The sequence below is a fragment of the Periplaneta americana genome, chromosome 5 (genome assembly GCF_040183065.1).
Source record: "Periplaneta americana isolate PAMFEO1 chromosome 5, P.americana_PAMFEO1_priV1, whole genome shotgun sequence".
NCBI classification, from domain to species: domain Eukaryota; kingdom Metazoa; phylum Arthropoda; class Insecta; order Blattodea; family Blattidae; genus Periplaneta; species Periplaneta americana.
In genome coordinates, this window is record NC_091121.1 from 56,210,035 (window position 1) to 56,234,933 (window position 24,899).

Below are 24,899 nucleotides of genomic sequence, written 5' to 3' on the forward strand. Positions count from 1 at the left end.
TTTTTGACGGGATATTCTTATGCGTTTAATGTATCGTATATCGAGTAACTGTTACTTGTCTATTGAATTTGAATCTCTTAAAAACCATAATAAAACTATTTTTCGTTGCCAGATATTGTATGTTTTTCCGCTGATCACATTGTATAACAGGTTGACCATCCCCATGTTAAAAAACGGTATCATGTGGAAGAGAACAACCACCACGATAGCCATCGTCGATTGGGAACTACCACAAGATGGAAGTACAGTTGCTCCACGTAATTCAAATGAGAGTTTAACGTGACTTCTTATGCAGTAACTAGATGGCAGCATAGTGAAATTGATCAAAGTTGTTGCCGTCAAAGCCTATATGGCAGAGCAATCTACTGTACTTGTATTTAGTATCACATTACCTGTAATAAACTTGCAAGAATGAATAACAAAAGTATATATTCCACAAAAATACAACAATTAAAACACTAGATTTGTACAGAAAGACAATCGTAACTGGTCCCCAACGAGTTCAATTCAAACTCTTGTCTCTTGCATGCTGAGTCTTCAATAGGGCCTATTACAAAATGCATCTTGACTACAACCTCTCATCACACATTGCACTATCATTTCGCTCTTACGCCCTGTGTCCACACTTTCCAATTTCCGATCCAGCAACATTAAATTAAAACTATTATTGTTGTTTCTTGCTCTTGGAAGTTGTTTTTGCACCTCCGCGAACAAATGCAACGAGTTTCTTGAGTATGAAGTAGATAATGAACAAAACCGCCAGAACTCCTGCTAGGAGCACCGCTATCACGTCCAGTAGCAGGTACTGGTACAGGGGGAGGTCCGCCCCCGCCGTTCTCAGATGAGGGGCTCCATGGTGCCTGATGACGTACTCTGTCCAGTAGATGGCGGTGTCCATCGGAGACATGGGTCTGTCCCGGAATATTCTGGAAGTCCGCTTCGCATTTTCCGTGTAACTGTAATTGCAAAAATGATCACTATGAATAATTTCAGCTAAAAATTACTTCGTAATTCTCGAATTTGTAAATTACATAGACGGATGGATAGGTAAATGGACGTAAAACGGATAAACGATATCCTTAAAGGCACTTTTAGGTGCTATGGGTGCTAAAGTGTATTTTAAACTAAAATTTTGAAATTTACCGTACCTTCACAACACCTTCTCTTTCTACTTCGTACAATAACAGATCGTTCAAATGAAACCCCACCATTTCTTATAGATAGGAACTAAAACAGCGCTGACTAAAACTCGAACTGCAGTGATTACAGGCGACAGACAGCCTATCACAGTGTAGTATATACAGTCAAGAAGCTCAATACGTAGTAAATATGCATCCATAGGTAGTTGCTAACCACTAGGATCGCTACTATCGCCTCATTACAGACAATGCGAAATAGTACCTGCACAGTCTATTGTTCCTAGTACCCTCATAAACTCAAGTTTCGTGACTATATACTAGACTGGGAGCCTATGAAGTAAGGAGACGAAGGAAAGGTACTCGGCATGAAAACTACAATCAGTGGTGGTTCCTGTACTAACATCTTGATCAATCCCGCACATAAAAATCTCAAGCTTTCTTGTATCAGTAATGTCACTGCTGTCATCAAGAGCCAGTGAATAATATACGATTTTTCTTGCTTCTTTTTTTTTTTTTTTTTTTTTTTTTTTAACCTTCCTCTTGACTAATATAATCAGGAATTTTCTAAATTCTTCTCCCGATACTTGGTCGAGAAATTCGTAGTTTTTTTCAAAATTAAAAACTTCTTATGGACAAGTTATTTAAGCTATTTTAATCATTACTCTTTTGAGAATTTATTTTCTACTAAAAGACTTTAGAGCACGAGATATTTCAAATCCCATTAGGTAGCTGACTTCCTTACATTTATCTATCTCATAATTTTATGTGATTTAAGACATGTCAATTCCTCGCGTTAAACAATTCGCTGGCACATAATATTGAATCAGTTTTTCTACAATATTATTATTAAACGAATAACTAATAAATAGTTACCTTCATCTAAAGATTAAGAAGATTAAAACTGAGATAAAATCTAATAATGTTATCCTTCTAGGGAGAAGATCTAAAAATATCAATATTCATGCACTTACAGAAGAATTATAGAAACACATACTTAGTGACCAATAATAATAATAATAATAATAATAATAATAATAATAATAATAATAATAATAATAATAATACATTATTCAGCGTGGCAATTAATGTTTCTATATACTCCTAATTGAACCGTTGAGCAAAGTAAATATACTACATTTTGTCCGACAGAGCAACAAAGAAGTTCTCTTTTTCATTCTTTACGAAACCACCTCTTATTGCTTGTAGAGACAGAGTTTGTAGAGCGACATGATACCGCCACTGCTTGCCTTCAGTACATGAATGAAACACGCAGCAATGTGCAGGAAACTCCTAGTACCCGTTTGAATGTCTGTGATTACACGATGTAATCACGACAGCCGCTTTGGTCACCGCTGAACTAAAATCACTGCCCATTAATCGCCACGGCTTTAACACACTACTCGCACTGTCGCACCAGGTGACGGATATCGGCTTCATAGAATCCCTGTGGCCTGGAAGTGAACAGAGTTTAACAGCATTTTGCATTACTTCGTCCGATTAAAATATGATTCCCTTCAGGCCTTTCTTCAAACTTCTAAAATCATGGGAGTCGGGAGACAGTATGGCGAAACCTTTGGTACTCATCGCTTGTTGATTTGGCAGTGTGATTTCGAGTATTTTCCTGGAGCAAAATTAGTCTTCTTACTATTTTTCCACTCTTCAGAAATTCCGATATAAAACTTAACATGAATTTCCCTGCAGCTTGTTTTTAGGTCGAGGAGGATCCTATTAGTGGCTAAAAATGATGGAACCATGACTCGTCACGTGTTACAATTCGATGCAAGAACTGACCATCCTTCCTGATATCGTCTGAGTTCTGTTAGTAGATTCTCACATGTTTGGGCTTTTCTGCTCAGCAGTTATAAAGTATAAGATATTGATCGCAGACTTTGCAATACTGAAGGTATTTGTGAAGAATTTTATGGATACTTTCCTGGCTGATACTCAGTACATAATGAGATACAGTAAGTTCTTTCCTTATTATTGACCTATACTCTCGAACAAGAGCATCAACATGTTGAATTGAATGTGCCATGATAGCCTTAAGCATTCCGTATTTGTGGATTATCCTATAGCAGCGGTTCCCAAACTTTTTCAGCCACGGAGCCCTTTTTGAAGCAAAAGTTTCTCGTGGAGCCCCAAGAAATGTTTACTTTTTAGTTTTATCTGTTTATGTTCTATGAAGCATATTTCACACGATACATAAACGGAAGTATTTATGTAATAGTAGGTTATTTTACGACGCTTTATCAACATCTTTGATTATTTAGCGTCTGAATGAGATGAAGGTGATAATACCGGTGAAATGAGTCCGGGGTCCAGCACCGAAAGTTATCCAGCAGTGCATGAGGGCAGGCCACTACAGGGAACCCAAGAGGTGGAACTTAAACTGAGAGGATTCGATCCGACATCGGGATGGGAATCCGGTGTGGCTTAGTGGATAAAGCGTCAGCACGTAGAGCTGAAAACCCGGGTTCAAATCCCGGTACCGGAGAGAATTTTTCTCTGTTCCACTCTTCCATTATCCAGCATTTGCTCGTATTGGGTTGAGGGAAAACCAGGAAAAAACCTCAACCAGGTAACTTGGCCCGACCGGGAATCGAACCCGGGCCACCTGGTTTCGCGGCCAGACGCGCTGACCGTTACTCCACAGGTGTGGACAGTATGTATGTATGTATGTATGTATGTATGTATGTATGTATGTATGTATGTATGTATGTATGTATGTATGTATGTATGTATGTATGTATCCTCCCCTAACTTAGTCCAAAATTTGGGAAATGGTTTGCTTCTAAATTATGCCTGACAGTGGCTGTTCGAAACCATGTCTATAAGGAACTCATATCTGAAGCAGTGAGAACTGCTGGTTTTGACATCACTGGAAATGGATCTACAATCCACTCATATTTCTTTAGAATCCCTTGGAAAGTATGAATTCATATTTTGAAGCAAATTGTCAAGGAGTTCTTTCATTATTGCTATGAATGAGACATTCATTGTTATGTTATTTTCTTCTATAAAGTTTGGAGTCAATGTGAAACGTAAGCTATTTTATTGTCGACGCTTTCTGTGTAGAACGCTATCTTTTTCTTCAGTGCGACAATTTCGTCATCAGCATCGAATATAGTCTTCCTTTTAACTTGCATGTATGTGCTGAATTCATTTTTGAAAAATGTCTGCCAAGTAACACGATTTGTGCAACCATTCCTGATCATTCAAATAATCTGCTAGCAAACTGTTCTAGTAATTCAAAAGTGAAGAAACTTCCGTTCGAAGTTCATGTAATCGGGACAATGCTTTACCGCGCGACAACCATCGCACTTCTGTGTGTAATATTACTAACAATGACTTATGTACACTACCCATATCTTCGCACAGGATTTTAAGTAGCCTACACTGCGACGGTCGTGCCTTAACAGAGTTTATCATTTTGACGGCGTTGTCTAGTACCTGCTTTAATAACATTTTTTCGTTGCGAGGGCGTGTTGGTGTAGTACACAGTGACTACTTGTTCAGTTTTTAAAACTGTCTTGATCCTTGTAACAGCGCCAGCAACAGGACCTACCATGGCCTTTGCGCCATCTGTGCACATGTCAATGAAATTATCCCGCGGCATCGAGTTTTCAATGAAGAAGAAAAAATTTCAGTACCGCTTGTAGAGGATGGCAATGGCTGCAGAACAAAATATTTCATGAAAGAACCTGAAAATACATACCGCACAAACATCATTAACATAATTTGAATAATTTCGAGGGAAAAATTGTTCCGGGGCCGGGCATCGAACCCGGGACCTTTGGTTAAAGGTACCAACGCTCTCCCAACTGAGCTACCCGGGAACTCTACCCGACACCGATGTGGATATAGAGGGAAAAATTCGATCGGTGTCGGGTAGAGTTCCCGGGTAGCTCAGTTGGGAGAGCGTTGGTACGTTTAACCAAAGGTCCCGGGTTCGATGCCCGGCCCCGGAACAATTTTTCCCTCGAAATTATTCAAATTAACTTTACAGGGAGTTATTCCTGAAAGCTTAATTTGCATCATAAACATAGCTAATCCGGCAAAGACCGTGGATTTGTCAAGTTGTAACGAAAATTTCGTTTAACTGATACGGGAAATCACGATATTTTTTACGTCTTTTCATAGATTCTGGATTCGATTATGCAGTGTTATTTGATAAGGACACACTGGAAATCAAGTTTGCAGTTTTCTCACCCACCATGCACTTCACTACCTTCACTAATAGTGGTTTCATAAGAGTTTCAGCAAGGATGAGGTTTACCACCAAGAGTCTGGCCATGACTAACCAAGTACGATGTTTTCAGTGCTTTCTCGTTGTTTGTTTTTACACGAGGTAAAATTTTGTCTGAAATGCATGGAGTTGATCACTTTTTCTTTCGAAGTAGTCTGCAGTTTTATTGTGAATTCTTGAATTGAGAAATACCGTCTAAGTTTGGCAGGGAACATAGCACTATTGGGAAAAACTTTGTTACACATCACACACTGTGGACGTTCATCAGCAAACTCAGTGAATCCCATGTCAAAATATAAAGCACAATGAAATACATTAAAGATGATATGTTACAGTTGTATGGACACTAATAAGTAGTGTTCATACAACTGTAACATATCACCTTTAATGTATTTCATTAAATCAATGAACACTGTATTATTGACCTAACATGTGTGTTTTATCATTAAATATAAATCACAATATTTTCGTTTGTTATTTTCAATACCTCTACACTAGGCACTGTAGACTCTGAGACAGGATCATGTTCAACATATTCCGAACTCAATTCCCAGGAATTCGCACTATCTTCTTTGAAGTAAGGTTATGGCTGTTGTTATCTCCCTTTGACTGAGCACTGGTTGATGGCTAATGACTCTTAGGTCTTAGGGAGCCCGTCTTATGCCACAGTTCCGGTTCAACAAAAGTTTAGCTAACACATCTGCTATCAAATTAACATGCAGGTATATAGTATATATATATATATATATATATATATATATATATATATATATTTTTTTTTTTTTTTTGAGGTAACGTAACAGTCAATAGATTGTAGATTCCACGTACCACGAATAACAAACGCTGCCTGCCCAATATATAAAAAATAAAATAAATTTCGAGAATCATTGAGTACTTGGCAAGCAAGAAAGATCGAGATAGTTCCAGTGACGATAGATCTAATATTAATGCTTCCATTTAGCAAGAAGAACGCAAACTACTTTCTCAGGAAGTATTTTTCGCTTGATGGAAGTAGTTTCCCTTTTCCCGCTAGAGACTAGATGGAAGCAGCAATTTTTGTCATCTTCATAACTTCCGCGGACGGAGCCCCTGAGAATCATTGGGAACCGCTGTCCTATAGTAATGATTCACCGCAACGAAATTACACACATCAGTCTGTTACAGGTGATTTGCCTAAATATCTCTCTCCATTATAATAGCCATTCTTCGGTGGATTTCAGCAGGTGTACGCTAAGGTGACACTTAAATGGAGATTAAAAATAAAATTTATTTTTTTTGTCTCTGCTATGGATTATTTGAGGTAGTTTTGTGTTTTTATAATCTGAGAAAAATTTGGCTGCATTTCGACATCATTTATCCATGCTTAAACGCCTTAAAATTTATGTTTTAATGAGTATTAACTGTGTAGAGCTTACGTGATATTTATTATACATAGTTTTAATATTTCACTAATATATTTTATCACCAATAATTTAATTATGTACGCTAATGAACAGTAAAAAAAGAGAGAAAACATTATAGTACATTCGCTCTTCTTTTTTTCATTTACTGGAGCAATAATAACAGGTGTGCCAACCACATCTACCAATACGAAGTCTATAACTACTGTTGGGAATACCTCTTAAGGTAACTCCGGTCGATACTCCTCTTACACATTTGTAAGTCTCGTCCGACCTTGATTTGAACTAGCAATATATATCGATGGCTGAGAACCAGACTTTTTATAAGCAAGAAATCTGTGTTTCATTTTATTCCAGTTCATGTCTGCATATATGAATCGAACAAAATTGTAAATATTCCTCTTCATAAGGTTGCTATGAAGCTATTCCACATTATGTCATGAAGCTTTGAATGTCAGAAGCTTAAAATAATTCTCCTGAAAAAAAAAAAGTAAAATGGACTTGGAACAGTCTGGTTCTGGGCCATCGATATAAATAAATATATATATATATATATATACTTATTTACTTACTTACCTACCTACTTATTTATTTATTTATTTATTTATTTATTTATTTATTTATTTATTTATTTATTTATTTATTTATTTATTCATTTATTCATTTATTCATTTATTCATTTATTCATTTATTCATTTATTCATTTATTCATTTATTCATTTATTCATTTATTTATTCATTTATTTATTCATTTATTTATTCATTTATTTATTCATTTATTTATTTATTTATTTATTCATTCATTCATTCATGCATTTGTTTGTTTGTTTGGAGAATGTTTCATGTCTCCGGAAATATTATTGAAGGAATGGCACAAAGTATGTACCGACATAGAGCTTCTTGCACTTCAGTTCTGTCCGTTGTTAAACTATGAATATACTGTATTACAAAATTTGTTTCCCTTACTTTAGTAAACTGAATTATAAGCATTGTCACATAGTAATTAATCACAAATATTTCGAGTGAAGTGTGAAGATAAAAGTGTACTGAGCTCAGTTGACGGGAGCGATATGGTTTTACATATTGAAGCAGTATGTCAGATATAAATCCTCGTGTACATCTATGTGAAAGGAAATAAAAGTCACAGTAAATTTGTGCAGTAGTTGACAAGCAAGGAACAGGACGAATGAACATACGAGACTTAAGAAGATTTTGCGAAGGAAAAACGTTGCTGAATGGCTTGTACTGCGTAACGCAAATCAAATGAGTTCGTGTGCCATTTTTAATTATCATATTTTTTTATGCGCTTTAATCTGGAAAAGAAAATATTCTGTAAATTTCTACTTTAATACTCTGATGCTGTAAAAAATGATTTCGAAACTTTCGCGAATAAAATAATTTTTCCACATCGGTCCTCCTAAAGAAAGTAGTTCTGGACATGCCATCTGCCTGTCTATCCGTCTTTATACAACGGTTTTTTAATCAACTCTTAGGCAGATTTTGTTTACATTCACTACCGCATCTACTAGTCAGTTATCCGGATTGATGCCTGATTGATGTCCCTAAACTCCTATAGTTTGTAGAAGTTTATCATAATATGCCATATTTTCTTCCTTTGGTTGCGAATAGTATTAGTTGAAATATATTACTTAGTGACAAGCACCTCATTGTTGTATGAGTATCATTCTTTGTCATAAACCACTTTTTGCGTATGTATGAACCCAAACAAAGCGTGGTATACCATACTCCAAAATTTATGTCGCTTTTAGATGTCGATTTTCGTAAACACAATACTAAAATCAATATGTATTACAAATTAAAGACAAACACGTGTCAATTTTGGAGTTAAAGAGAAAGCTTTTTGTGTGCAATCTAATAACGAAAGTTTTCTCTCTTTATTTGAGTGCATATGATACACTTCAATTATACACTTTCATGGAATAATATGTAAGACAAGTCGGGCAGTTCCATTTCTTTACTATGCTGCATATCTTTACGTAAACGTATTCGTGGGCGCGATCACTTGACGACAGATGCACAGCTTTACTATGCTGCATTTCTTTACGTATAAACTATTCGTGCGTGCGATCACCTGACGACAGATACAGAGCTTTACTATGCTGTATATTTTTAAGCAAAAGCATTAGTGTGTGCGATCACCCTGACGACAGATGCACAGCTTTACTACGCTACATATCTTTACGTAAAAGTGTTCGTGGTTGCGATCACCTTGACGACAGATGCACAGCTTTACTACGCTACATATCTTTACGTAAAAGTGTTCGTGGTTGCGATCACCCTGACGACAGATGCAGAGCTTTACTACGCTACATATCTTTACGTAAAAGTGTTCGTGGTTGCGATCACCTTGACGACAGATGCAGAGCTTTACTACGCTACATATCTTTACGTAAAAGTGTTCGTGGTTGCGATCACCTTGACGACAGATGCACAGCTTTACTACGCTACATATCTTTACGTAAAAGTGTTCGTGGTTGCGATCACCCTGACGACAGATGCAGAGCTTTACTACGCTACATATCTTTACGTAAAAGTGTTCGTGGTTGCGATCACCTTGACGACAGATGCACAGCTTTACTACGCTACATATCTTTACGTAAAAGTGTTCGTGGTTGCGATCACCTTGACGACAGATGCACAGCTTTACTACGCTACATATCTTTACGTAAAAGTGTTCGTGGTTGCGATCACCCTGACGACAGATGCAGAGCTTTACTACGCTACATATCTTTACGTAAAAGTGTTCGTGGTTGCGATCACCTTGACGACAGATGCAGAGCTTTACTACGCTACATATCTTTACGTAAAAGTGTTCGTGGTTGCGATCACCTTGACGACAGATGCAGAGCTTTACTACGCTACATATCTTTACGTAAAAGTGTTCGTGGTTGCGATCACCCTGACGACAGATGCACAGCTTTACTACGCTACATATCTTTACGTAAAAGTGTTCGTGGTTGCGATCACCTTGACGATAGATGCACAGCTTTACTACGCTACATATCTTTACGTAAAAGTGTTCGTGGTTGCGATCACCCTGACGACAGATGCACAGCTTTACTACGCTACATATCTTTACGTAAAAGTGTTCGTGGTTGCGATCACCTTGACGACAGATGCACAGCTTTACTACGCTACATATCTTTACGTAAAAGTGTTCGTGGTTGCGATCACCCTGACGACAGATGCACAGCTTTACTACGCTACATATCTTTACGTAAAAGTGTTCGTGGTTGCGATCACCTTGACGACAGATGCACAGCTTTACTACGCTACATATCTTTACGTAAAAGTGTTCGTGGTTGCGATCACCTTGACGACAGATGCACAGCTTTACTACGCTACATATCTTTACGTAAAAGTGTTCGTGGTTGCGATCACCTTGACGACAGATGCACAGCTTTACTACGCTACATATCTTTACGTAAAAGTGTTCGTGGTTGCGATCACCTTGACGACAGATGCACAGCTTTACTACGCTACATATCTTTACGTAAAAGTGTTCGTGGTTGCGATCACCCTGACGACAGATGCACAGCTTTACTACGCTACATATCTTTACGTAAAAGTGTTCGTGGTTGCGATCACCTTGACGACAGATGCACAGCTTTACTACGCTACATATCTTTACGTAAAAGTGTTCGTGGTTGCGATCACCTTGACGACAGATGCACAGCTTTACTACGCTACATATCTTTACGTAAAAGTGTTCGTGGTTGCGATCACCTTGACGACAGATGCAGAGCTTTACTATGCTGTATAACTTTACTTGAAAACTATTGTGGGTGCGGTTACCTAACGACAGATGCATAGCTTTACTATGCTGTATATCTTTACTTTAAAAAATAAGACGAGAACAGAGGGAAAAATTGTAGGAATAGAAGGAGAACAAGGGAAAACAGGAGAACAAAGGGAATACATGCAAAACCAATGGCATAAAAGAAGAATTAGAGGAATAGAAGGAGATAGAGGATAATACGAGAACGAGGTGAAAACAAGGAGAAGGCATGCAATACAGGGAGAAAACATGTAGAGCATAGGGGATACGATGAGAAAAATGTGAAGTAAAGGAAAACAACGGAAATACAACGAGAACAAGAGGAATACATGGAAAACAAGGAAATACAAGGAAGAGGTTGCATTTTTACTGTACTCCAAACAGGAGAAAGTCTCAGGGGAATGAGACACAGCGGGGTAATGCTGTGAATGAATGTTGATGTCATAAGGTCACGCACGTGGGTACATGCATCTTCATTGGTTAACTCTCAAACCACAAACGATAACACAGACACATACTTATATTACCCTACTTACAAAATTAGATCACGATTAATCTCCTGGAGTGCTATTCATAGACATTTCGCTAGCCCGCCCTAAGAGCGTGCTAAACTAGCCCCGGTTATCGACTGATTACTTGTACAGGATTCATATCATATCATATCGCTAGTACTGGTTTATGAATACGAAAAACGTTAGTTCGCTGATCATCCACCGGAAGCCCGCGCTAAGAATGTCTATGAATACGGCTCCTGGTCTTTTAATCCCTCCATACAGGAAATAACATATGCAGGAGAGCGCATGTTGTTTAAACTGACGTTATAACGGTAATATTATCTATCTATTTCGCTCCAATATATGACGCAATGGTAAGCACATTCCTTTCACGGTTAATCTCCTGGTTGGAGAACAGTATGTGAAGGCGAGTTCCCTTGTTAACTCCGTGCTTAGTGAGAGGAAATACGTAATTCTACGTCAGAATTATAGTACGTAATTTCATTCGAAACGTCGAAAAGGAAATAAATTTTTACCTATTTTAAAGCGTGTAGCGAGAAAACATATCGTTCTCGTGACACTCTTTATGTAGTTATCTAGTTATGAGATTCAAGAAAATTGTTCATTGAAGGATTTCGCACTGCTTGTGGGAAAGAACACCATGTATGTCTCTCTATTTAATGGAACACATTGAAACTTTAGACTTAATCAATTTTCTTGTCTAATAAACAGGTATAGCGTTATACAGGGACATCATTTTATTTTTACTTCAATTTTTATTGTACCTGAGTTTTTGAATGTACTCCACTCCCACCCCTTCAACCGTCTTCCACACAGATCCAAGACCGCATATACAGTCATAGTAGCCACAGTACATTCCAAAAATATGTTCGCATTTTCCAGTGACGAAAGAGCTTTCAATATTGAATCATTTTCGCATAGGTACTGTCGTCCATTTGCCTACGTCGTATCCCGGTTTCCCCAACCAGCTTTTATTCGCCAGCTAGTGGCTGGGCTGTCTTAGCTCTTTTCTGAGAACATTAATTTCTGTTAGGAATTGGACGTCTACGTAATATTATACAACTGTTTAAAATAACTTAAATAAAAGGGCCTCGTTAAGTAATTAACTGTCACGCGAGTTCCCTCCTTTCTACGACCCTACGACATAACCACTTGGACGGACAGTAGATAGTATGTCTGAGTAATTTTATCTTTTCGGATCGGTCAGAAGTGAAGATTGAATTTACAGTACGCAAGGTACTCTTTTATAGAGTAGGTACAGAATTATTTCAACATGAGTTACTAGTACGAAGAACTGGTAATTGGAATTAAGTACAATATGCTATAGTGCGATAATATGCACATTAGAACTGAAGCCTGTATCGAAATGTGTTTAATATCCATATTATGATTATTTTTCAATTTAACTTCATTCTCTACATTGTACGCTAATGTGCTGTAGACAGTATAATGTACACTGCATAATGAATACGTCCACATGGACAGCTCAGTTCGTGAGTAAAAACACTCATTGTTAATACTGTACTGTATTTTGATTAAACAAAACCTAATGAAAATGATTAAACTCAAAAGCGCAATATTTCCTAGTTTACGTAAATGGATGAACTACGTTTCTTCCCTCCTATACCTAGTAAAGTGATTTGTTTGTATATTACGTCAGTATCATCGAACTCCAGTCGTGGAAGGGGATAGCAAACAGCGTTGATCCAGAGGTATAGTCAAGTTAATATTAAAAATGTTAGTAAAAATAAAATGATGTCCCTGTAGAATTAAATCAGTTTCAAGACGTTTCTTCTCACCTAGGGTTGTCCAGTACAGTCTTGAGGGCCTCGAGGACATTATCCTTGGTTATGTCGGAGTACTGCAACAGCACTCCCATACCTGCCGCCTCCACCATCTTCATGTTGACTTTCTGATCGCCATACATGGGAATGCCCACCATGGGCACTCCCACGTGCACGGCCTCTATGGTCCCGAGCAGCCCTCCATGCCCCAGGAACATCCTTATCTTGGGGTGGTCTGTAACGTGATACGTATTGTGACAGAAAAGAACCACTCACATACCATTAACACTAGGCATTACATAAACAAGCGAATGCATGAGAACATAATGTTCTATCGAGTTGACTGTGCTGATAAGATAACAGTTTTCATTCATTTTGATGCATGAGAAACTCCCTAGAAATTCCACAAGTTTAATTTGAAACGAATTTTTTAAATCTTGTTTACTGTACAGTTATGAATGCATAACTGCTAGAGATGAACAAAACTAACTGCCGCTCTCGCTCGTTGTGTTCATTGGGTTCAAAATTCTTTAAGACTTCGATTTCTTTTATGTCACTACGATTAATACATAAGATTAACAAACCTCTTGTAGGAAGAAACTGGAATGTGCTTTTTAAATTAATATCGTTACATTTGTTAAGCATCTCAAGATATTGCCCTACATTGCTTCAGAGCGTTTCTGAGAGTGTGTGTTTGCATTGCGTAGATATTTAATATTGTAAAATATATTTCAGTAAATGTATCTTTCTCTTAGCTCGAATGGTTTCTCCATTGCACGTGTGGACGAAATGTTGCTGGCTCCTGATTTCTTTTTCTTTTTTTTTATTTCTTAGTTTCGTCTATCCCTATTAAAATCATCTTTTATTGCATATAAGCTGCCTTTAAATATACACTTCGTTAATGCTGTTATTATATCCACGTGATTGTCGTGTCCTTCACTGACTTACACACACAGGTACACGAATAACAGATGTAGACACACTGTAGTAGTAGTAGTAGTAGTAGTAGTAGTAGTAGTAGTAGTAGTAGTAGTAGTAGTAGTAGTAGTAGTAGCAGTAGCAGTAGCAGCAGCAGCAGTAGTTCTGATACCTTCTTCTGCTCAGAACTATTCTCCCGTTCACCATTCCTTCCAGTGCATCCTTCAGTATGCAGTTTTTTCTCAGCCAATGACCCAACCAATTACTTTTTCTCTTTTGTTTCATCATCTTGTATAATAATGAAATCATGAACAAACGGCAACATATTTATGTACTGACCTTACCTTGTTTTAATACTGTCGTTATGTTATTATTGTAAAATGATAGTGTACCGTGATACACACTTTGACTAATCTCGATTAAATGCTTAAGATAGTCTCTTTTCTTAAAAAAAAGAAACGGTATTAAAATTATATTTACACCACAGAATGCTTTTTCGATATATATAAAAGCTACGTATGTCTCTAAATTGTATTATCTTTTTTTCAGTAATTTGTTTTTTAATAAATATGTTGTCGACATAAGATCTAATTGGACGGAATCCATTTTCTTCTTCCAATATTAGGATATCTGATATATTTTGTAGACTTCTGTTTATTATTTTTGCGTAAATTACGTGACCCAAATTTAAGATGACTACACCTCTGTAATTTATGGATTTACTCGTATCTCCTTTTTTGTGGAATGATGTTATTACTGTATCTAGTCATAAGTTAGGCATTTTAATTTTTGTCTAGCACAGATTTTTAATGATAAAATCCGTTGCGTGAATTGCGTTAAGAGAATAAAGAAGAGAAATATTGGAAAGAAGAATAAAAAAAGGACTCCGTGAGAAGTAAAATTGGTGGCATATAAGAAAGAGAAAAACATGAAGATGTAACAGAAGAGCGATGTAAACATGGGGAAAACGAAAGAAAAGGATTGGATAGAGGAAGGAAAGTAATTGTGAAATAAAGAGATTAAGACATAAAGAAAAAAAACTGAAATATGGAACTGACTGAGCACGTCAAACTGGGGCAGCCACTTGGCAGTCTTGACGTTGTGAGGCCGGCCAGGTAGCGAGTCATTCTCCCACTTCCACAGCACGCGCTGGGGCAGCTCGGCGAAGGCCTGCAGGAAGGCGTCGCGCTTGTCTGCCGGCAGCGTCTCTGCGCGGATCATGGAGCCCATGCTGAAGTAGATCACCCCGTGCTCCGCGCCACTCAGAAAATCATCTATGTCCTGTAACGACAGGTCGGGAGCGTATGAGGTAGGCTCTATAACAATAATTAGGTGACTGATTTTTTGGTAACAGTGATAATTGCGAAATGTTTCTAAATTTTATTTGTAATGGACACTTAACTATACTATAATAAGCGAAATAACGTTGCGAAATATGCCAGATTTCTTGGTATGCGAGATTATGTCTGTTGCCGCGAAATGAAACCTTTTTATTACGAAAATTACGAAATATGCCCAAAAATTTGATTCATTGCGGCTCTGGTCTTTATTTGTATTTTCTTGTCTCCTTCCGAGATAGTTTTTTAAAATTTCATTCAAAAATGCTTGTGCGGGTTGCTACAGTAACTAATTTTTCTGTTCTTTGGTAGCGCTCATAATATGTATGTATTTATTTACACTGCAAGTGGGCAAGCACCCGGTGGCAGTGGTATACACAATATAAACAATGCACAATAAAATTACAATACACAATACAATTATTCAATACACAATACAATAAGAATACACAATACAATTATACACAATAATTACAATTAATAATAATAATAATAGATAAAATAATCTAATTAATAAGTCAACCTAATTTTACATTACAACCTACATATGTATAGGCCCTACATAAGTCTAGGTTTTGTGTTTGACATTCTCATTTTAAAACTTGCATACACAAAAATAATACTTACCAACTGTTGCACAAACCTTCGTGCATATAATGTTCAGACTATGCTAGGTATGTGTTTTGTGGTTGTATTTGAATAGTGAGAATGCTGTGTTATGTTTATTATGTTTGTAAAAGTTTGGGCCAGTATGAATCATAAATAACATTTTATAATGAGAAATGTGCTTTAAAATAGGTATTTAGTTCACAAATTATTTACCGAAATAGAAGCATGTATCTAAGTTATTTAATGTATAAAACTCACAGACATTAACAAATCAAAATTTTGATGCTGGGAATTATAGATAATACAGTTTTAAGCTTGTGTGCAAAATTTCATGTTTTTACTCCTAATGGTTGCAGATAAAAATGTTGACTACATAAGCATTGAAAAATGTAAGTTACGAAGAACGACGTTTAACGTTATAATACTATTTATCTATTATCTCACCTCATACAGTACACTCAATGTTCTCCATATCCATAAGTAGTAAGTCACAGCTTTCCTAGCACTGGTCAGATAGTTTGTCTCTCTAAATGCCACGAAAATTTCTATAACACAGAAACTCCAAAATGGCTACTGAAAGGGGGACTGGCACATTGTGGTATTTGAATTTTAAAGACCCCTTAGATCCTTCAGACAAACAAAATATGTCAGTATTTAATACAGAAAGGTATGTACTATTTATTAAAAACAATAACAAAAAATTTCCATTTTTGTCACAATTTATTTCGCGTTTGTTTACCCTTAATCAATGTGCAAACTTCATTCAATAAGATATTAATGTATTACCTCGATATAAGATATTAATGTATTACGTAACACAAATAAGTAACATATTTAGTATTCATATTTACATTGTAGCCCGTATTATTATGAAATTACATCTGTAGTAATCACTACAGCAAGATGTAGCGTTCAACTTTTTCTAACCGCTTTGTTGATCATATGACCGTTTTGGCCGTTTAGAAATCGCTATCATGAATTAAACAGGCTGTAATTCCGTGGATACTTATTTCTTAATGATTCTTGAATTTAGACGGCCGTCAAAGTGATCTTATAACATCTCCAACTTGAAATATTTATTCAATGTAAATTTGTCCTATCGTAGAAAAACATAGTGTGATACGTACTCGTGTCAAAAGAAGAACCTTTACGAACTTTTTATTATGAATAACTATTATCCGATATTCGTGAGTTTAATCCTGATCGAAGGCGATAGATTTTAAGGGCTATGAAATTCTTAACCTTACTTCATCCCAAAGGGAGGCCCATGTTGTATACTTATTGCACGTGAAACAATCGTGTCCCTAGTGGAGAGCTCCTCCCAAAATTTGTCAGCTTCTACAGTTGAAAGAGCTATTAAATAGAATACTTCGTGATGCTGATTTCCTTCACCAGTTTCAATAGTTGTACTTTGTAACTGTAATGCTAATGAAGTTAAATTTGGTACTGGTGACCTGTGGGTGCAATTTGAATGCAGTGGCACATGTCTTCCCACAATAATCATGCAGCATTGAACTGCAATTTGATTACGACATCAAAACAAATGGAGACGCTAAACTATGTCAAGAGCGTGGACAGCGGAAAAAATAAACTGCCGCCGTAATAATAGTGGGTGATAATAATGCAGAAGAGCTGGAGTTCTAATCAGCAGTCTTGAGGAATATGAGGACATGGTCAATTCCGATTCTTGTCAGTACGAGGTCAACTAATTTAACAATAAAGTTCCTAACATTTTAAATAAGTACTGTACCAGACATTACGTGAAGTTAATTATAGGTACTGTATTAGTAGTTTCGGATGTCAGTATTTTTGCAGTGTACATATTCTCATTATATAAATATATTTTAGTTTTATATTTTGCTCCCTATAACATAGTTCTAATAAACTCTATTAAATTAATTCTTATCATTTAACCAATTAGCTATCTCAACTTAATTATAGGTAATTCTTTACGTGTTGCACACAGACTGAATTGAAATACATTACTTCTTCGTGTAGGTTTTATCTCACATTAAAGAAACATGTACAGTACGATTATTTAGTCCTGACAGTCGCCAACGATCTGCGCCTGGGCCAGGCGAAGTCCATTTAGTTACGCCAAGGGGTGTTTGGGTTATTCACTCGCTTGCCTTCAAAGCGATCGGATGTCATGCGTGCGGTATGTTTCCAGTACAATTAAGCTGTACTGCATTTCTTTGCCGACAGCTCGCCCTTATCTCTACTCCGGAACTCTTCCCACTCCTCCTATTACTTACTCTCTTTCATGTCACTGAGCTGTCAGGACTAAATAATCGGTCTGTACTAGTCGTTAAAACTTTACTGAAATATACTGTAAATATCCATCATTTTTAATGTGTATGTCACTATTGTGTTGATTAAGGCTGGTTGAGTGGAAGAGAAGGCCTTATGACCTTAACTCTGCCAGCGAAAATAAAACATTCTATTCTATTCTATTCTATTATATTATATTCTATTCTATTCTATTCTATCTTACGTAATTCTCATTTCTACAGTGTCAATGATTTTATATTTTCTGGAGTCGAATATCTAAAACCAGTTCGGCCTATAAACGACTAAATGGGAATGCATGACCTCAAAAAAGTGGCTAGAGCACTGGATCCATATTCGATCCCCGGCGTATCCCTAATTTATGACTTGTGTTGAGCAAGCCCGCGGTCCAGGTAACATATGTTTTCTCTAGCAGTTGCCGTTCCCTTGTGACAACCCAACAAATCTCCATCATGTCATCGCATCGCGGGTGTAGCGTAGTTCAGATTCCTATGGCACACCCTGGGCACACGACTCTGTCGATAAATTGGTTTATACAACTGGCTTCATATGGGTGAACAACGAACAGTCGAGTAGCCGCTAATAAACGAATTAGCCTAGTTAAATTGGTGTGTAGGTTCGATAAACTAAACAAACACCGTTTTATTCTTAGAATCTATATAAAAATCGGTCTCATAAAATTACCATATTTTCTCAAATGCTTTATATATTTCTCAACAATTGACTTCTTTTATAACAATTTTTTACACAGGTAGGACCCTTAACTTGCTGATATTAGCACCGCCTCTACGAGTATGTCTCATAGATGTCGCTACTGACATGTTCCATATTCTACCTGAGAAGCAATGTAAGCTACTGACATGTTCCATATTCTAGCTGAGAAGCAATGTAAGCTACTGACATGTTCCATATTCTAGCTGAGAAGCAATGTACGCTACCAACATGTTCCATATTCTAGCTGAGAAGCAATATAAGCTACTGACATGTTCCATATTCTAGCTGAGAAGCAATGTACGCTACCAACATGTTCCATATTCTAGCTGAGAAGCAATGTAAGCTACTGACATGTTCCATATTCTAGCTGAGAAGCAATGTACGCTACTGACATGTTCCATATTCTAGCTGAGAAGCAATGTACGCTACCAACATGTTCCATATTCTAGCTGAGAAGCAATGTACGCTACCAACATGTTCCATATTCTAGCTGAGAAGCAATGTACGCTACCAACATGTTCCATATTCTAGCTGAGAAGCAATGTAAGCTACTGACATGTTCCATATTCTAGCTGAGAAGCAATGTACGCTACTGACATGTTCCATATTCTAGCTGAGAAGCAATGTACGCTACCGACATGTTCCATATTCTAGCTGAGAAGCAATGTACGCTACTGACATGTTCCATATTCTAGCTGAGAAGCAATGTACGCTACCAACATATTCCATATTCTAGCTGTGAAGCAATGTAAGCTACTGACATGTTCCATATTCTAGCTGAGAAGCAATGTACGCTACTGACATGTTCCATATTCTAGCTGAGAAGCAATGTACGCTACCGACATGTTCCATATTCTAGCTTAGAAGCAATGTACGCTACTGACATGTTGCATATTCTAGCTGTGAAGCAATGTACGAATACCATGGAATGAAAATTAATAAAATACAATATAACACAAACTTTTCTGGATGATAGAAGAGATCATTTGAATAAATTTCTTATGGGAACCTGTGTCCAGAATCGTTTCGTTTGCCACTTATATAACTTAACGTGATGTGTGTTGTCAAAATATTTTCTCTAACCACAGTTTTTAGTGTAAGGAGTCATGGTAAATCATTACTTTGTGTGTAATGTAGACTTCGATATTGTCATGGTAATGTTTTTAAACATTACAAAGTTCATGCTAATAGGTAGAAATCTTGTTTACATCGTACATTAAAAAAGCTATAGGCATCGAACTTACAACCAGTGCACTATGACCTTTTCTCATTTGAAATGTATCTGTATCATTAAGTACAGACAATAATTTTTGTTTCTTTAGTGTCTCGTTATAAGAGGAAGACTCAGATTTAAGGTAACTTGCTGATATTTTTTTCTCTTGTCGGAGAACAAATGGAGCTGAAAGGAAAGCCACAAAATTTTATCACTCACATCATTTGCGACACCATCTAGCTGAAATCATTTTCACGAGGATGCTGGAACAAGTACTATATGCAACCCAAGTTCAGAAAGTTGGCCTCGAGTTCGATTCTATACTTCGTTCCATAATGTCTGACAGGAGATGTAAACATTACCGGCAGAGGAGGAGAGAAGTATAACTGTTCTTCAGCCAATGGCAGAGATCTCATTCCATGCTTGTCTTGAAGTTGGACGAGGGTAAAACGCTTCGGACCGCCCAACTTCAAGGCAAGCGTAGAATGAAATCTCTGCCATTGGTTCAATAGCAATTATACTTCTCTCCTCCTCTGCCGGCAATGTTTACATCTCCTGTCAGACATTATGAAACGAAGTATAGATGGCTACACTGACTACACATACCAAGGCTTATAACTACCAGACGGAATGTTTCCGGACACAGGTTCCAATATTAAATTTTTCTACAATAATCTTCTCTACCACCCCCGTTTGTAACAGAGTTACAGAATTAGCCTGTATTTGAGAGTGGTAGTGCTGGAATGGTGCTTGTGCTAGTAACGGTTCTGATATTGATAGTGATTATGGTGCTGTAGCGAAGCTAATATGATTGCAATCATATCATTGTAGTATATGTGGTAACAAAAATGATTGTGACTACGAAGTTGGTGATGTTGATGAAAATGATATTAATACATGTGATGATAATGATGATTGTTATTTCTTTTGACAATAATAGGTAGAAATTGTGGTGATCATGACCAGCAGTTGACTGTATCAACATTGATCTATGTTTCTAAATATTAAAGACTTCGTAATCTTAGAGAATACCTTCGGCAAATTCTTTGGTGGTTTTGTAATGTGGATGCCGCCAACCTCAATAACAGCCGGTACCAATGGTCTGGGTCTGTTAACTGTAAAATGGCTGTTCACAAGAATGAGACTTCCTCGTTTAGCGATATCTTCCAGTGGAGGAAGAGACGCCTTAAGACGATTCTCAGCTGTGAATCTTCCTGGACGGTTGAAAAGCATAGGGTACAGAACCCAGGTGAATAACAGCGTGTGGAATGTGTTGCCCAAGCGCTCCATGAAGTTCATCCTGTCACTTAATTCCGTGGCCAAATTGGGTATATATGAAGGATTGTCAGGGTTGCCAATCCTTTCGTTGGCCCAAGCCAACAGATTGCTTGAGCTAAAATATATGAACGGAGTGTTGAAACCGTGGACGAGCCCCAGGAAGCAATCAGTGTTGAACAGTTCTGTGATTATCAGATCGAATGTCCGATTTCTTAATTGCTGTACTTGTGGAAGCGGGAGAATTGATTCACAGTGAATCTGAGCGAGATATCTAAGCATAACGACATTCTCTAGGGGTCCAACAAACTCTATCATGTTAAAGCTTATGCCTTGAACTGGTGGCATGTTGACAGAACCTTTAAGGCTGATGTCTGTTAGATTTGGAAACGGCGAATCTTGAGGAAAATGGCTGACAACTACAACTTCGTGCCCTCGTGCAGCGAGTTGTTTGAGATATGGAATGTACACGTCATGATGGCTCTTCCCCACGTATGGAAAGATTGCTAAGATTCTAGAACACGTGGCGAAACTGATGCAGAAAACTACGACGACTACTAAACAAGCTGCAATCGGCTTCATCTGCAACAAAGGTAATCACTTACGTTGAAAATTCCGTTACAAATATTTTAATTAAATGCATAATTATATATGAAGTGTACACGACAAAAAGGATGAATAGAGTTGCAGGAATATTCAGCGTCATATGCCATTGCTCTATGAAACTTAGAAGGCAGACCGGACCTAATTGGTACGTAAACACAGAAACAAAGCGAATACAGTCCCATTCTACGAGTATACGAGTGTATAGTATACATTCACGTACAGCAGACGTCTCAATAGGGTCTTCTCGGAGCACTTCCTCAGTTCCTCCTCTTTCTTTTTTTTAATGTAAGAGTGGAACAAGATTCGGGACCAGTTCGTGTATCTCCGAATGACGTCATTGACCGCGACGTTTGAAAAAACATCTGCAACCACTATGATGTTGTGTCCATCTCCGAATAAAGAATATCCTTATTACCGCAAATGAAGAAATAGTTTTCGTAGGGAAAGCGAAATTGTGGGAGTCGCAAGTTTCTGTGGGTAACTATTACCACTTCATTAATCTAAAATTTATTGTTACCTAATTTGAATCAAGACCAGTGTAACAAATATAATAAAGTACTGAAGGACTTGAGAAAAGAATTTGAAACCAGATTTAAGATTTGAATAGTTCTAATTTAAAATAATTGTTTGTGAATTTCTAAGATGTTTTGGTTATTTTTAATTATTGAAAACATTACGAAACATATTATTTAACTATTATTGTAATGAATATATTAATATTGGCATATCAAAAGAATACGTACTTCAACAACCAACAAGTTTAATAATTGTAATTTAATTATTATTATTTAATTGAATTTTATTTTATTAAATATAATATAAACTTAAAAGAAAAGAAAGATAACAAAAACCATTTACTAGAAATGAAGTATTGTTGTTGTTTAGTCAACTGTCCGAAGACATGTCTGAACCCCACAAGTGATACCAACAAGGCGTCACTTATGAGGTAACTAGGCCAGGAGATAATGGGGTAGGGTGGCCAGTTCCTTGTGCTTAAATAATTACGTAACATGTACAGTTCTTCATGCTTCAGATTACTTCTTTTTACTTATTGATATATAATTAGAAAATAAATGTATTATTATTATTATTATTATTATTATTATTATTATTATTATCACTGCAAACTACTTAAGAAATTCCTTCCGAAAACAATCGTCTATTGTGACAGTACAACTCAAAAGTGCAGCTTTGTGGCATTTCTTCCGCTACAGTTACCACTTAGCTCGCTCATGCTTGTAACATGAATCATCGATCGGCTATCTTCGGGTACTGCGCTTATCTCTTTAGCTGAATGCGCTATCTACACTTGCTCTTTGTAACAACTTTTATGCGTTGGCCTTGAGACACCTGTCGTACAGGAAGAAAAGATCAGAGAGATTATTTTCATAAACTTAGAGATGAGTCTGAAAATTGTCGCATGTACTGCAAATGTCACGGCGTGGATATCCAAATTATATGTTAAATCTGGTGTTAAAAAGCGTTCTTTAGTATTCATAAGACACATCGGAACGACCTTGGGAAATATACATTTCATAATTTTTTTATGTTGAGATTGTCGGGAAAATATATTCGATCACTTTTTGACTGACCATAATGGCTCTTCCATCCCTTGAATGATTTAATGTGGTTGAGCACACTTTCGAAGATATTATCAGATTTTTTGTTGTGATGATTATGATGTTTGTCTCGTTGATCTTTAGGTAGCATACCTGTATTGTATTATATTGTATTGTATTGTATTGTATTGTATTGTATTGTATTGTATTTATTAACATTCCATGGTATTCATACATTGCTTCACAGCTAAAATATGGAACAAGTCAAAAAACTTAATACATACTACAGTATTATAAAGTCTTAATTTGTAGTTACAGTCTAGTTGAAATATATACAGAAGAGGTTTACAATATAGTCTACTAGTACAACACAAAGGCTCAGTATCAATTCTGCAGTGCTTGGGAAAAGTGACATAAGTCAGTTTCCACAAACCTTTTTTTGTTAATTTATTGGCAACTTACACTGGTTTATGTCGATTTGATTTTTTTCCAAGCGAGCAGATGTTCCGTAAGTTGTCAATAAATTATCAAAAAAGGTTTGTGGAAACTGACTTTGTCACTTTTCCCGAGCACTGCAGAATTTCATGAAGCGTTGTTGAATATCATGAATTCACCTATAGAATAGAAGGTGTGAGAAATTAGGTAGGCCTACTTCTTTAATTTGGTCCCGCATAATCTTATGTTGACTTATGGTAACTCGTCTGAAGCTAAACACGTTTTTGTTTTACAAAATACAGCTATAAGAATAATGGCCGGTGTGCATAAAAGGACATCATGTAAAAATATTTTCCGAAACTTAGAAATCTTGACTTTACCTTGTGAATACATTCTTTCCCTAATGATGCTGTATATTAAGAACCAAGATAAATTCAGTACTAATCGAGACATTCATCATTTTAATACAAGACATAAATCAGATCTTCATCTACCCTCTGTTAGTCTAAGCTGTTTTAAAAAAGGAGTTCGCTATTCATGTATAACAGTCTTCAATGCACTGCCTAATTATCTTAAAGATTTGAAGAACCACGAGAAAATGTTCAGAAAAGAATTAACCAAATTTCTACATACTCATACCTTCTACACAATTGATGAGTTGTTTATGCTTGTGAATTGAATTATTCTACTTAAATGACTTGTACAATTTTATATAGCTCAACTAAAATATGTTTTTATATTGACTTAATCTGTTTACTATGCATTGTATTTTTTTTTTTTTGTCTGGCATTGAATGGTAGTCTGTATAGCTCAATTGATGAATTGTATATGCTGTAAATTGTATAGTAGTCTGTATAGCTCAACTGATGAATTGTTTATGATTATAAATTGAATTAATCTACTTGATATTAATTGCAAAAATTTTAATAGCTTAATGAAAGTATGCTACTTTGTATTGTATATATTTCTATAGTTTTGGCCGATGAATTGTATATGCTTTAAATTGAATAGTAATCTATATAGCTCCATTGATAAATTGTTAGTGTTTGTAATTTGAAGTA

General features: G+C 36.6%; 1 protein-coding gene across 5 annotated transcripts in view; it reads right to left on the reverse strand.

The window, feature by feature from the left end:
• Positions 1 to 412: 412 nt before the first annotated feature.
• Positions 413 to 24,899, reverse strand: part of LOC138699629 (UDP-glycosyltransferase UGT5-like) — a 54,337-nt gene continuing 29,850 nt past the window's right edge. For all 5 annotated transcript variants that reach the window (XM_069825654.1, XM_069825653.1, XM_069825651.1 and 2 more), the window contains exons 3-6: positions 20,996 to 21,820; positions 14,860 to 15,082; positions 12,899 to 13,118; positions 413 to 956 (exon numbers count right to left, since the gene is read on the reverse strand). In XM_069825654.1, coding sequence (XP_069681755.1) covers positions 665 to 956; positions 12,899 to 13,118; positions 14,860 to 15,082; positions 20,996 to 21,820 — 1,560 coding nt within the window. In that variant the 3' untranslated portion in view covers positions 413 to 664. The remainder of the gene's footprint in view (positions 957 to 12,898; positions 13,119 to 14,859; positions 15,083 to 20,995; positions 21,821 to 24,899) is intronic.